General features: G+C 44.4%; 1 protein-coding gene across 1 annotated transcript; it reads left to right on the top strand.

The window, feature by feature from the left end:
- The first annotated feature begins 12,683 nt into the window (after nt 1-12,683).
- On the top strand, nt 12,684-13,784 carry LOC146802511 (uncharacterized). The gene has a single exon (XM_085623763.1). It carries the CDS (start codon nt 12,684-12,686, stop codon nt 13,782-13,784), a length of 1,101 nt encoding a protein of 366 aa, XP_085479889.1.
- Nucleotides 13,785-14,106: the final 322 nt, after the last annotated feature.

Raw genomic sequence — 14,106 nt, 5'->3', positions numbered from 1 at the left:
CTGCAAAATACCTGAAAGTTGGTGCTTTTAATATTACAGCCCTCGTGTTTAATATTCAGACCGAAGACGAGCCTTCCTGCGAGAAGACTCCTGAGGCTCCTGTGATGTGATTTCAGTAAGCTGATCTTTGAGGTATGGGGTCCCCTATTCAAGCCTAAGAGACCTTCTATTAGTATAATAATAATAATATTTGCTTCTTCGTAAAGGGAAGGTGGTAGTATCCACTGTCATTATAACATGATCACCCCTTTTATATTCTATGGTATTGTAACGATGCTGATGGTTTTGATTTTAATCATTTGTCTGCTTGTATTAGCCAAAGTACTGCATCTTAGGACACGTGGTCTATAAAAATAAACTCTTTTTATTTTCACCGTGTCTCTGTTGATTCTTGTTGTGGACTGATGTGAGAATAATATACGAACAGGTATTTCCGATTCCCACCATTCCTGAGAGTATACTGAGTCGCTTGTTCTGGGTTGTCTTTTCATTGGGATCGCCGAGCTAAATCTCGGATAACGAATGGGACACTTATGCTAGCCGGATACTGGGTTCTGGGTTCTGAGGTGAGTTTCTGGTACACCACAATTCACTGAGGTCCTGGGGTTCTACGCATAGTTCTGTATAGAAGCAGAATCCCTGCAACATGGCGCACCTAACGTTTGGTCTATGAGTTGAAACGCCTTAGTAGTGCTTATATTAGTCCACAACACCCTCATTCTTGTTTCCGGATAACAAGTCTGACGGATTTAAACCTACCTATTTCTGTTGATATAGGTTTCTTCAAGCTTGATCAATAAAAAGGTTATTGAACCCTTGTGCTACTGAAATACTTCACGTGTAGCTTGTCCTTATGGCGGTAGATATTGCGGCGCATAGCCGTGCAGCTCTGAAACGTCATTTGACGCAGTATGGGGTGCCGGACACTGGTATGAACGTCATCTTTGTGGTGGGAGCCGATGCGGCTCATCCCTATGAGTTGTTCTACTCTTGGGTGACGATTCCGGCGGTGAGTGAGGATGATAATACCTTTCATTCTTACACTGCCACTGCTGTGCCAGCGAACTATACACCGTATAGGACACAGGAAATACCAATATCTGCTTGGCAGCATCATATTTGGTTTAATGGCGCCCTTCCCCATGTGGTTATACTGCCGAGAATGGGCCCTTTATCAATTGCAGGGGCCACTTGGCCGGTACTAGCCGGATTTACGCCTCATCCCCGTTACCTCACGGTGACGGTGGCTGAGTTGCGTGTACTACACACTGCCCTTATTACGGTATATAGGGCGTTAGTGCAGTACGTGTCGCGCAATATGCAGGCGGGGGCACCTGCTGTTGCGGGGCAGCCTACTGACCACCACGCGGTGGTCATTAGTCCTTTTATGGTTAATTCTGTTATGGGCAAGTGCCCCCAAACTAGGGATGATTTCCCCTTTTGGCTTGCTGAAAAATTTGACCAAATAGAAGCGGTATACCCGAATACATCTCCTGTGGAGAAACACAGGATCCTCACCATTAGTTTGCCTAAAGACTTGGTCCCCCACATAGATGATTGTGTTACCTGGGGTAAGGTCTTTGCAGCGACGTACGCGCAGTGCTTTGGCACTCCGTCTATGTTGCAGCTGCCCTCCGTTATTAAACGTGTTCAAGAGAACCACGGTGCGGAGTCTGCGATAGAATTAGGGATGCGGCTCCTCGGAGAGTTTGACCTGGTGGCTACCATGATAATGGGTAACCTTAAGGGTGATGCTTTGCAATTCCAGGTTCGTAATGAACTGAAGAAAGTTGCTGAGGAGGATAAGCCGCGGGAATTTGCGAAAATAATCTCAGGTGCATACAGAGATTTAGGTCGTAGCTCTTTAGGAGTTAAGCCTGTGATCAAAACTCCCGATTTTAAGCAGCAGGGAAAGGCAGAAGCCTCTGGTAAGGATGACCGGCCAAGCTTTCCAAAACAAAATTGGCGGTCTAAACAACAGGGAAAGCAGCAGCAGAAACAGGGCTCTCGGCCTGCCTCTCCCGTTCAGTCAAGTAGTGAACGCACTTATGATCTGCGAGATCGTGCTACTATTAAGTCTCCTGATAGATTTCAAGTTTCTGAACAACATTCTCCTCGTTCTTCACAGGAAACATCGGCTTCACAGTCCAGTGGCGGAGGCGGTGGCAAAGGTCGGGGTGCACCACAAACACGTGACCAGCCCCGACAGACTGAGGGTAAAGGCAAGCAGGACGAATTTGCACGACAAAGACCCCCGTTTCAGAAGAAGAAAGTGGCGGCTCTGACGGCAAGGTATGCCTCAGATAGTGCGGACACAGCTTCGGAACCGGACATGGGCGCTGACGCTACTGGACAGCGCAGCGGAAATTACCATAGTCCGTCAAGCTCTGCGTCCATTTCTGGCGGCGACAGCAACTGATATAATGGTTACTGTTGAAACAGCTGACACCAGAGTGGCTCCCCCTGACAGACTTTATGAAATAGTCTTACTAATTGAGGGTGACATACAACGTACAATAAAGGGGATTTTTTGGGATAATCTGACTACCACCTATGATATCCTCCTAGCGGAGGCAGATTGGCCCCCAGCTTTCATTTTAGAAGCTCCTAGAGGGGAGGAGGTGATCCTCCCGTCCTTTGCGCACACGGTGCCTAAGGACCAGGCTGAAGTGTACGCTGAGGAGTGGGCGCTGGCGCTTGCGCCGGCGATATATCATACTCAGGTGGGATGGGACCGGTTGTCCCCCTGCCATGAGATTCCATTGCGGTCTATGCCCCAGCCTCAACCCCAATATCCCATGCGTCGTGAAGCTAGGCCACACGTTGCGGCGATCCTTGAACAATTGGAATATCAGGGTGTTATTGAAACTTGTGTGTCCCCTATGAATAACCCTTTATTCACTGTAACGAAGCCTGACGGCTCGTACCGTTTAGTTTTGGATTACCGGCACCTAAATTCCCATTGCCGGACCTGCGCGGTACAAAATACACATAGCTCGGCTCTTGTCGACAGTCTCGTGCGTAATCGATTTAAAACGACACTTGACATTTCCAATGGCTTTTTTAGCCACAACCTGTCCACACTGAGTAGCCAGTGGACGGCGTTTACTTCGGGCGGCAAACAAAAACAGTTTACGAGATTGGCCATGGGCTACAAAAACAGCCCTGGCGTCTTTTCCGCTCGCGTGGTCATTCTCTTAGAGAGAATAGACCCCGATGCATACTCCTATGTTGACGATATCTATCTCACGGATGATGAGCTGATGCCACATCTGTCTCGAGTCGACAATATTATTGTGAGTTTTGCAGACTATGGCTACAAATTTAATTTTGCGAAGTCTCACATCGCGGAATATACAGTGTTGTTTTTGGGCTACGAGCTCAACAATGAGGGTAAGGGATTAGCTCCTCACTTTCTTGAGAAGTGCGCATGCTTGCGCGCTCCTACAACGCTGAAAAAATTACAATCTCTTCTGGGCTTTCTGAATTTCGGACGTACGTATATTCCTGATTATGCCCAGCGTATCAAACCGCTTTATGCCTTGGTACAACCATCCTTTTCGAAGTCTAGCTGGCAGCTAGAACACTGTGCTATTCTACAGTCTTTACAGGCTGATCTTCTTGCTTCACAATACTTGCTGACGCGTGATAACCGCACTAACCTGGTAATAAGAATAGTACCAGGCGCCGTGGGTTTCACGTATTTAACGTTTAATGAGGGCGATACAGTCCCCATTGCGTATAAATCACACTTGTACACCTCTGCTGAATTACGTTTTTCCACGGTCGAGAAAGTTCTGACTGCTGTACAGATGGCGATCCTTAAAGAACGCGCACTGTCGCATGGGAAACAGATTCTGGTTGTAACACCGTATCCTGCCCTAGAGGCAGTCACTAAAGCAAGTGTACCAAATTCTAAAGCTTTGCATCCACGGTGGATACAATGGGCCACAACTCTGACGTCGCCAGATGTCACTTATATCTTTGACGCCTCATTACAGACTCAAGAGTACTTGTAGTATGAATTCGTTCATCCGGCTCCTCTGTCTTTGCGCCCGCTCGAAGAATACCATTGTGTCATATACACTGACGGCTCGGCGCAGCCCGCGATTGGATCAAAGCACGCTTATTCTGCGGCTTGCGCAATTGTCGTAGGTACATTCGTAAATGGTGAATTCCAATCTGATGCAGTGCATACGCAGTCATTGGGTGATTGTACCGCGCAATTGGCGGAGCTTCGGGCTCTGGTGCTTGCACTGGAGTTTGCGGATCCCCGTGTCACGACTTTAATAGTTAGTGACTCTTTTTATTGTGTCCAGTCATACAATGACAACTTACACTTCTGGTCTCAAAATGATTATCGAGACACCAAAGGTAGCACAATTAAGCATAAACTGCTTTGGGTTCGAGTGGCAGACTTTAAAGACCGTCTCCCACTCGTGAATGTTATTCACACTCTTGGTCACCAACGACTTGGTGTCCATGCCGTCGGTAACAGCTTGGCTGACGAGGCGGCAAAAACCGCAGTGGCTACATACTTAGTGGCAGCAGTTACAAGATCCAAAAGTAAGATTGATGATGACTCTTAGGGCTAAAAGAAGACATTGGCAAGCGCTTCACTATCTCGGAGGCAAATCAAAATGCGATTCAGGCCTCATGCGAGATGCTCGCCCAGAAGGTGGAGGAGGTTGCACGGAGGACTGATGCTCTAGAATCGGAGTTGCCAAGAATCAGGGAGGCAGTAGGAGCCACCACAGCGGCCTATGATAAACTCTCTCAGCAGAATCTGGAGATGCGAGATGATATTGAGAGATTAGAAAACTATACAAGAAGGAATAACTTAAAAATTATGAATGTACCGGAGGATATTGAAGGTAGCGATATCAAGACATTCATAATAACCCTTCTCAAAACAACGGTGCTAAATGAATCTCCGGAAAACAGATTTGGATCTATCAGCAGATATTCAGCGGGTTCATCGTGACCCTTACAGGAGGAGACCGGGCAAAGACCATCCAAGAAAGATACTGGTTAACTTTTTAACATATGCCGTTAAAGAAAAGATACTAACATTGGCTCTAAAAACAGGTCATATAAAATCATCTTCTTTCGCTAGTCCATTCTCATTTACGATACGCTCAGATGTATCATCTATAACAGCTGTTAGACAATGGGAGTTGGGTAAGCGAGTGGCAATATTCAATTCGTTGGGAGCCCGGGCTCAGCTGAAGTTTCCAGCTTCACTCCGTGTGATGTGGAGTAACCACATGCATATTATACGCCAGGTGGAGGATGCAGATATTCTGATTGATAGCATAAGGGCTGGTAGCGAGGGAAGAAAGTAGTGGAAATCTAGAAATATAGGAAGTAGTTGGAAGCATGTTAAGGCTGTTATTGACATATGGTTGGAAAATATATACCAGCAAATTACACTACATAATGTATAGTATTTAGTCCAGAGCACATTTATTAGTTAGGAATTAACCTATTTCCTCTTTTTTTTCTCTCTTTTCTCTTTTTCTATTTAGTTATTTTATTCACCCTGCACGAGTGGGGGGGGGCCCGTCTAAGGGCGTATGCCCAGGAAGATTGGAAGGGTCCTCCAGGGAAGGAAGTGGGGTTTGGGGGGTGTAGGGGCGGTGGAGGGTTGGGAGGGGTAAAAAATAAAAGTTTGAATCCTCATCATAATAACCACGTTCTCAAATGGCGGAATTATTTATCAGTTATATGGGGGTATGGAAGCTCGGTAAGGAGTCGAGTCAATGACTAGTGGTAAAGCTCTATTTATCTCCTGGAATGTTAATGGGCTACGCTGTCTGCGAAGAAGAAGGTTAGTGTTGAAGTATATAGAGCAGTCTCAAGCTAAAATATTTCTTCTTCAAGAAACCCATCTCAGCTTTAGTGAGGGCAATGAGTTATTCAGCAAACTTGGATGGGTTGAGGCGTTCTGTTGTTCCGGACAGTCAGTAGCAAGTAAGGGGGTAGCAATTTTGATAAAGATTGGAGCAGGTGGTACTATTAGATTGACAATAACAGATCATACGGGAAGATGGATTATGGCTGCAGTAGATCTCAGCGGGGAAATGCATACCATTGTCTCATATTATGGTCCTAACACAGATGACCCTACTTACTTGCTTAAAGTGCAACCCCATTTGGTAGAGGTTAGTTCACCTATCATTATGGGGGGGGATTTTAATATCCTTCTCGATCCAAGACAGGATCGCTCTAATCACTCTAAGTGTGTCACTGCAATTCGGTCCAGGCGTGTTATGGTCAACATGATGAATGAGATCGGGCTTATAGATGTGTGGAAGGTCAAAGGGGGGGCAGCTCCTGGATACACCTATTTTAGTAAAAAACACGGCCATGCATCGAGACTGGACTATATTTTAGTGGACAGGCAATGTCTAGAGACTCTGGAAGACGTGAGAGTTCTACCTATTATTATATCAGATCATGCACCTATTATGTTCTCGATAGCTCTAATTGGAAATCTAAAAATGGCACGCCCTAGATGGACCTTAAAAAGATCTGCATTAGGTAATCAAAACATAGTCACCTCTGTCAGTGCATCTATAGATAACTATTTTACTGACAACGATGGTTCAACTCTCCCAGAATATGTATGGGACGCTTGGAAAGCAAACATAAGGGGTCATCTCCATAGTTTAATATGTTCAGAAAATAAGGAGGAGACGAGGAAGTTTAAAACTTTGGAGAACAAAATAACCTCGCTTGAGAACGCCCTACTGGGAGGACAACAAATAAACTCAACTCAAGTACTTGAAGAGCTGGAACTCCTTAGATTAGAGTATAGAGGTTTATTAGATTCAAGAATCAAGTCACAATGGGATGCTCATGCCATGGACAATTATGAATATGGTGAGAGAGCTGATGCAGTTCTGGCAAGGAAGATCAGGACGGATAGGGTCCGGAATAATATAGATAGGTTAAGACTCGACGACCAGGGGAATATATCTTGTAAACAGAAAGATATGGAAGATCATTTGCTTTCTATGTTCTCTAAACTGTATGAGGAAGAACCAACACGGGAAGACTCAATACAATGGCTGACGAGCAAGGCCCTCCCTACCTTGACTGACGACGGTAGAACCATTCTTAATAGTCCCTTTACAGAGGAAGAGGTTAGGGATCATATTAAAAAATTAAAAAATAATAAAGCAGCGGGGCCCGATGCTCTCCCGGGCGAAATATATAAAATCTTTGAGGAGAATCTGGCTCCCAGACTGTGTGAATTATTTAACTATATATATTGCAGAAAGGGAAGGATACCAGCATCATGGAGAAGATCTATTATCGTGCTCATTTTAAAGCCAGGGAAAGACCCCCTTAGTGCAGATTCATACAGACCAATCTCCCTGCTGAATGCTGACTATAAAATCTTTACTAGTGTTCTAGCAGGGAGGTTGGCCAAGTTAGTCCCACAACTAATTAATGTTGATCAGAAAGGCTTTGTGCCTGGTAGATATATCCATGAGTTGAACTTACAGCTGATTGGTTGTATAGATTTAGCAGTAACACGGTCGGAGCCCCTGGCAGTGGCTGCATATGATGCGGCAAAGGCTTTCGATCGTGTTAACTGGGGATTTCTGTGGGACACACTTGGGATAATGGGGTTTGGTGAGACTTTTGTTCAAACTATGAGAGGGTGCTATGAAGGAGCCTCGGCGGAAATCCTTCTGAACGGTCGATTAACATCTAGCTTCAAGATAGGGAGGGGCACTAGGCAGGGGTGCCTTATTTCTCCTCTCCTTTTTGATATTTATATTGAACCATTGGCACAGGCACTCAGGATTGATGAGACAATCACACCCTTCAAATATAAGGATTGTAGCTGTAAGCTTGCCTTATATTCTGACGATTTGTTGATCTATACAAGAAATCCGATGGTAGTACTTCCTAGGGTAGAGGCGATAATGGAGGATTTTGGTTACCACTCGGGTTATCAAATAAATAACCTAAAAACAGAAATCATGTGTTGGGGGATTGATGACTGGGTAGGTCCTTGCAGCAGCCAGTTTAGATATTTAGGAATTATCATCACCCCAGACATTAATAATATAGTCCAAGTTAATATTAAGAAATTAAGTAAGGATATCGATCAGCTTTTTTCTAGATGGCAGAACCTTCCCCTCACAATTTATGGTAGAGTTAATTTGGTCAAAATGGTTATTCTTCCTAAGTTGACCTATTTGTTTAATTCAATCCCCCTTTCATTTACTGATAAAACTCTTGCAAAAATCCAGGGGAAGATTGGTAGCTTTATATGGGCAAAAAAAAAATCTAGGTTATCATGGAAAAAGTTAAAAAGAAGATTATTAAAAGGTGGGCTAGCACTCCCAGATATAAATTGGTATGCTCTATCTGTCCAGCTCAAAAATGTTAGGTGTTTATTGTCATGCCCCGACGACTCCAATTGGGGGAGAATCTTGAATTTAATGGTAGGTTTAGAGGGTGGAGAATCCAGGTTCCTGTACAAATTTGGAGCGGTCAAATTTTATAAAAAAGTCCGTCTAAAGGTATTAAAATCAGCCCTTAGAGTCTGGAATAAAGATAAAGAGATATGGGGGATTAAGTATTATTCTGAGTCTGCCCCAATGTGGGAATCCCCAGGCCTACCTCTATGTTTAAGGGACAGTTTGTCCCTTCCTATTAGGGGAGCAGGAATAAATATATGGTCGGATCTGATAACATCGGATGGAGTCCTCCCGTGAGAGGTACTGAAGTCCAGGATCGGGGACTCCTTCTCTAGGTTTAAATACATCCAACTTTGCTCTTGGTTTAAGGCTGAGGAAGAGAATATCGGAGGAAATTGGGAAATTGAGAGTATTCTCTCTTCTCCAGGGCCCAGGAAGAGAGAAGCGGGGTTCTGGTATAGGAAGATGTTGGAAGCGGAGGAAGCGCACTCTCCCGCACCAAATAGGGTATGGAACTCAACGAGACTTGAGGTAGACTCAGCCACTCTTTATGATTATTCTTTAAAAATACTATATAAATATGTGAGAACTGTTTCTCTTAAAAAGAACCATTTTTTCACTTTAAATAGATTATATTACACACCAAAAAAACTTGCGAGGTTTATAAATCCACCACCCTCCTGCCTTAGATGTGGGTTGGTACAAGCGGATGATATCCATATATTCTATGAATGTGTGACAATAGGACTCTTTTGGAGTAGAGTGGAACGGGCTATAGAGGGTATTTTTAAATTAAAGCTTTCTTTGAACCTAGTTAGAGTCATGTTTGGGTTGGAAGTAGAACTTATTGATGAATTGGGAGAATCACATGTTGCATTATTTTTTTGTTTTATTTTGATCGCTCGCAGAGAAATTTGCAAGATGTGGAAGGATCCTAACCCCCCGCTGTATGATAATTGGTTGAGAGCTACACTGAGAATTGCACGATTAGAAACACTTTTAACTCACAGAAGGAATAGCACTATTTGGGAACCTTTTTTTGAATGGCGAACTGCAATGAGGTTGTAATAATATGGTCCAATGATTAACACCATGCCTTGGTATAAAAAGGCAGGCCAAGTTGGCCCCAGGCGATAGCAAGAACTCCGGCCTGGGCCACCCAGGATAAGATTGGGCCACAGGAGACAAGTTGCATTCGTTAGTGGTGAGATGAGGATCAAGGAAAAAAAAAAAAAAAGATTGATGATGACATCTTGGCAGCTATTGCTGCTACAGAGAAGGGAAGTGATTACCCGAAGGGTTTTCCTTCTCGTTATTTTTATCACTTAAGTCCTGATAACGTCCCGTTAGTGAGGATTAACGACGTTGGTGACAGAATTATTCCCAACGCGGACTGCAGACCAGCACTGATTCTAGCTGCACACGAGGGGTTGGCGTCAGCCCACGCCGGTGTGTCCGCTACTATATCTCTGTTACAACAACGTTACTGGTGGTTTGGTTTATATAAACAAGCGCGCTCTTATGTTCTTGATTGTGACATTTGCCAACAGATTAAACCTTCTACTGTTGCGCGTCCACCACAAACACAGTTGTATATATCTAATAAGCCATTTGGTTGTGTTTATTTAGATCACTGCGGTCCTTTTTCTTCTGATACTGCGTACAAGTATATCTTGGTTGCAGTGGATTCGTGCACACGTTTTCTCTGGGTATGGCCACAAAGGAGTGCTGACTCACGGACTGTCATCAGGGATTTGCGTGTCTTTGTGGGAACTTTTGCGTGTGGTACCTTCCATTCTGATCAGGGCCCTGCGTTTGCCTCTAAGGCTTACAAGGAGGCTATGAGAAATTTGGGGGTCCTAGTCAAATTTTCGTCCCCCTACCGACCTGAGGGTAATAGTGTGGTGGAGCGAATGAACCGTGACTTAAAGCAATCATTGACAGCACGTGTTTTAGGCACAGGCCGGAACTGGCTAGCCCATTTGTATAACGTCCAACGTGCACTTAATAATCTCCCTAGAAGGTCTCTGGGTGGGCGGACCCCATACATGATGCTCTTCGGAATCAGAATGTTTGTTCCAGACCTTGATGGTCTAGACATGGCGGCGTCGACCGCACCCTTTGACGTAGATGATCACTGTGCTGTTTTGCAGACTCTACAAGAAGCCAGAGACACTCTTTCGAAGGAACACTTGCCCTCCACGTCTGAAGCTGAGGTTCAGATTCCGGTAGTCGGCTGGCTACCCCGAGTTGGAGACCTGGTCCGTGAGAAGGTGGAGAACCAGAAGGAGTTCGGCCCCTCTTATCGTGCACCAGTTCCGGTCCTTGGAGTGCAAGGTACAAGAACAGTCATTTTACCTCCACTTCCTGGTCGAAAGGACAACAGGTACATCTCTATTGACAATGTCAAACTTCAGCGAGTGGCCGATACTTCTTAGCCTGACTCCAGCAGTTTCATGCCAGACGATGCAAAGAAATTCAATGTTGGTTCCTGCTTCTACCACCTTGTCTGATGTTGCCATCGAGATGCAGTCAGTTACTGATCCCCTGTTACTACCACCGGCTGGTGGTCTGCCCGACGAGACTGAGTATGCTTATCCTACAAATGGTCACTCGCCTGTTTTACAATCTACGGCGCTTGACCAGTCCCGTTTCTCCTTTGACACTAATTCATTGCCCTCCACTCCCCCTTTGAACATTGCTGTTTTTGCTAGTTGGTTTAAAAGACATTTTTTGGTTACCCCTTGGACATACATCTGGCTATTGCTTTTCAGTATTTTTTTGTTTATGTCCATTGGATTTGTAATAGTGTTTTTCCGTCTGGTGGATGGCCACTATCTCAAAGAGAGATCAACAATTAGATTTATCAATGGAACTTTGGCCCCCCACTCCTCGTCCCACATCATGAAAAGAGACCAGACTTTTGTGAATATTACTGCCTGGCCAGTTTTGGATGGAATCGCGTGGGATGCTGTTAAATTCCAAATTCATGGACCCACAGAGGTCATCAATGTACCTAATGTGTTTCGTGTTTCTATGGGTGATGTAGTTAAAGACAACATACGTTCTGATGATTGGGATGTACACGCCATTGAAGCACTGTTTTCATATTTGAAATATTATGCCGCTTTTGATGCTGAAGATTTATATGAAAATGCGGCTAATTATGCGGAACAGTATTGTTTTCAGCATTATGGCAATCACTTCCTGCATAAAGCGAATACATTTAGAAATTTTGTAAATTTTACCCAATGGGAACACTGTCCCACCCCCTCTTTTGGCAGTTCACCTACATTAGTTGATAAGTATACTTATTTTACTGATTTCAGTGTCTCCGACCCGGCATCCTTTTATTTTAAAGTTATGCCTGAGTCTGCCTCAAAGGTTAGACTGACACACACCAAATTACTTTATTCCAAGTCCTTTATGGATGAGTTGTCAATCAAAGGTTATGATCTATGGAAGGCTACTATTGATCTTAAGTCGGTTTGGGGTTCCAAACCGTGGCAGGTTCAGGGAACTGAGGCTTTGCACCGTGCCTGTCTCGTACCAAATCATATGTTGTTTTTAAATTCAACCATCTTCCAAACCACCTGTTTCGGATTGGCCACTTCTAAAAAACTAAATTCGCCTTCTGTGCCGGATCTGGGCGCTTACCCCAATTGGGATAACCACACAGATCTGTCCCTTCCTGCTTTGCAGTCATTAGTTTCTAATACATCTTTCAATATTCCGAAATTTAGTAGTGAAGGATGGTTAATTTGGCAAAGCAGTTCTGATACCTGTCAACGTCGTTTTCTAGGGCTGAAACCAGGGTATACTCAGGAACGCGTAGACCCTCGGTTTGAGTCGTCACATACAGTAACTACATACTCTGTAGGGAAATTATGTCAGTCCTGGCTGCGACATTCCACCTTGGCATCTGTCAAAGTTCATTTATCAAAATTACATGACAAAATAGATTTGAATGATTTTGTTAAAGGTCCTGTGGGTGGCAGATCCAAAAGGTGGGCGTATGCTATTTACAACGAAGTTTGGAAATTGTCGCAAATTGAGGCAGCTTCGCGATTGAGAGCTATTGATCAGGCTAATATGTAAAAGGTATTAGCAGTTATTGATAACAGCATTAGCACTCTTTCTTCTCGTATTTATACATTAGATAATATTGTTTCTTCAATTGTTGATATTGTACATGATGATATGTCGGTATTGTATCATGGTCAAAACCAGTTGCGTTCTGTTATGCAGTTTGCATGGACATTACAAACGTTAAAGGCAGGGAAGGTCCCCTGGGACTATCTGAATACAACATCATTATTTCTTCCCTTTAACCTTACTGACAAACAGCAGTTCATGTCCATGAAAGATGCTTCATATTCCTTGTTACATATTGAAAAGTTGGAGCCGTTACCTTTCTCTGTGGCGGAATTGGATTCAGCAGTGTGGTTATTACATGGGTTGATAACTCTACCGTTCGCCCTTTTTAAGTTTACATCTTGTATGAAACACTATGCTCTGGGTAGATATGAACAGCTGGGTACCGCTTTCATACATGAGGTCTGGTCCCTCCCTTTTACGTATAGATGTACAAGAGACGGTACTGAGGTTTATCTGAAGGGTGAGGAATGTACAACGACACCTGATCATTCTGTAGTATGTAGGCACATTCAGTTGCACGGTGCTTGTAATGTGAACGCCCCGAATTTAGCCTGCGTCCTAAAAGGTATCCCAGTACCAGTGATTACACCATCTTTCACGCTGCTTGCAAACGGTAGTTATTTAGTTTTAAATAATGAAGCTTGCTGCGGGATGTTAGTGGGAATCCCATATATAGTAACTGTATCGCAGAGAGTGGTCTGCTGCAATAATGTTCTCTTTCCACCCCCGCATGGGCGGCTGGATGTTTCCATCTGGCCTTCGATTCCGACCTTGAAAGCAGAGTTCAACAAGATGAGCAGAATAAGAGCTCTATTGTCCCAAAAGGAGGTGCCATTGACTTCCTCCCGTGAAACATTTGTCCTTCACGTTGCAAATACGCGCACTGAGGTACAGGCGCTTTTAAATACTGACCTCCCCCTGCATTTTGGAGATTTGATCCAAACAATTTTCTATGCCTCGTCCACGACCGGCCTGGCTCATTTTTTTAAACTTGTGGGCTCGGGCCTCGTGACTATTTTTGGTGTGATTCCAGCATTTTTTCATTCTATTTTCTCGAGCGTCTTTGGAGGTGTCCCGTTGATTCTGGCGCTAGTGGCAAGTGTGCTACTTTTACTTTTCATACTACGGAATGGCTGCTCTTTCTGTGCCACACGACAGCATGTCCCGTCTGCAGCTTCTTCGTGACAGGATGCTTGAATACTATGGCGTCCTGCCATTGGCGACTTTGAGCCTGGCATATGGATTATCCTTCCGGTATTCCTACTTCACCTGCGTGCAACCTGTCTTTCACTGCCTAGATTGTCCCTTTGAATGGCCTCTGGATTTGTGCTTAACCAACACGGTGTCTCTGGACCCGGATTATGATCGACTGATGAGGCCCTTAGTGTATCACGAGTTCGCCTGTTCTGGTGTTCGGATTATGGCCTGTGGTGCGGCGCATGGAATCCTGGGTAATTGGGACATCGCAAGGGTGGCATATGACTTCTTGGATATGAGTTATTTGGAA

Source organism: Triturus cristatus, chromosome 8, assembly GCF_964204655.1.
Source record: "Triturus cristatus chromosome 8, aTriCri1.1, whole genome shotgun sequence".
NCBI classification, from domain to species: Eukaryota; Metazoa; Chordata; class Amphibia; order Caudata; family Salamandridae; genus Triturus; species Triturus cristatus.
The sequence above is the reverse complement of the archived record's forward strand: the minus strand, read 5'-3'. Positions and strand labels throughout refer to the sequence as shown.

Bases quoted from the DNA above. Each gene is read 5' to 3' on its own strand.
- LOC146802511 (XM_085623763.1), top strand. From the start codon at position 12,684: ATGCAGTTTGCATGGACATTACAAACGTTAAAGGCAGGGAAGGTCCCC.